Genomic DNA, 882 nt, shown 5'->3' on the forward strand with positions numbered 1-882 from the left:
GTGTGTGTGTGAGTGAGTGAGTGAGTGAGTGTGTGTGAGTGTGAGAAGAGTCAGAATTGTGCGAAAAAGGTCAGATTTGTGAGATATAAACTCACTTGCGCAAAAAGGTCAGAATAAGATATGAACCCGCAATTGTGCAAAAAGGGTCATAATTGCACAAAAAAAGTCATAATTGCGAGATAAAATCGTAATTGCCCAAAAAAGGTCAGAATTGACAAATATAAATGCAATTGTGCAAAAAGGTCAGAATTGTCAGATAAACTCAATTGTATGAAAAAGGTTATAATTGTGAGATATAAACGCAAAACATTGCACAAAAAGGTCAGAATTGTGCAATTTTAAAAAGTTGAAAGTCATTCAGAGATGTGCATGTCTCTCCTGTGTTGTTCAGGGCCGTTTCACGGCCGCGCGGAGATCAAGGGTGCGACGGTGCGATTGCACAGAGTGACTCAGACCGACGCGGGCAAATACCGCTGCGAGGTCAGCGCTCCGCAGGACACCATCACGCTGGGAGAGACCAACGTCACGCTGACAGTGCTAGGTAACTCGCGTCTGTCCTGCTGTCTGGCACTCTGTGTGTTCTGCTGTTGTGTGACGTGTTTTGTGTGGTTTCAGTGCCTCCGCACACGCCGTCGTGTGACGTGCCCAGCTCGGCTCTGACGGGCTCTCTGGTGCAGCTGCGCTGTAGGGACCGTCACAGCATCCCAGCCGCCGTCTACACCTGGTTCAAAGACAACCGCGCTCTGCCCATCCAACTACCCAACGCCACATACACCATCGACGAGAAGACCGGCGTACTGGTGAGTGTACACACACACACACACACACACACACACACACACACACACACACACACACTCCCAACCACACACACACACAAAC

The 882-nt window shown here is 48.9% G+C and overlaps 1 protein-coding gene across 4 annotated transcripts in view; it reads left to right on the forward strand.

Moving 5' to 3' along the window:
* LOC107593737 (junctional adhesion molecule B-like) overlaps positions 1-882 on the forward strand; it is a 32,948-nt gene that overhangs the window by 21,582 nt on the left and 10,484 nt on the right. For all 4 annotated transcript variants that reach the window (XM_016283595.1, XM_016283594.1, XM_016283593.1 and 1 more), the window contains exons 4-5: positions 392-541; positions 616-800. In XM_016283595.1, the coding sequence (XP_016139081.1) occupies positions 392-541; positions 616-800 (335 nt within the window). The remainder of the gene's footprint in view (positions 1-391; positions 542-615; positions 801-882) is intronic.

Source organism: Sinocyclocheilus grahami, unplaced genomic scaffold (genome assembly GCF_001515645.1).
Source record: "Sinocyclocheilus grahami isolate Dianchi unplaced genomic scaffold, SAMN03320097.WGS_v1.1 scaffold176.1, whole genome shotgun sequence".
Taxonomy (NCBI): Eukaryota; Metazoa; Chordata; class Actinopteri; order Cypriniformes; family Cyprinidae; genus Sinocyclocheilus; species Sinocyclocheilus grahami.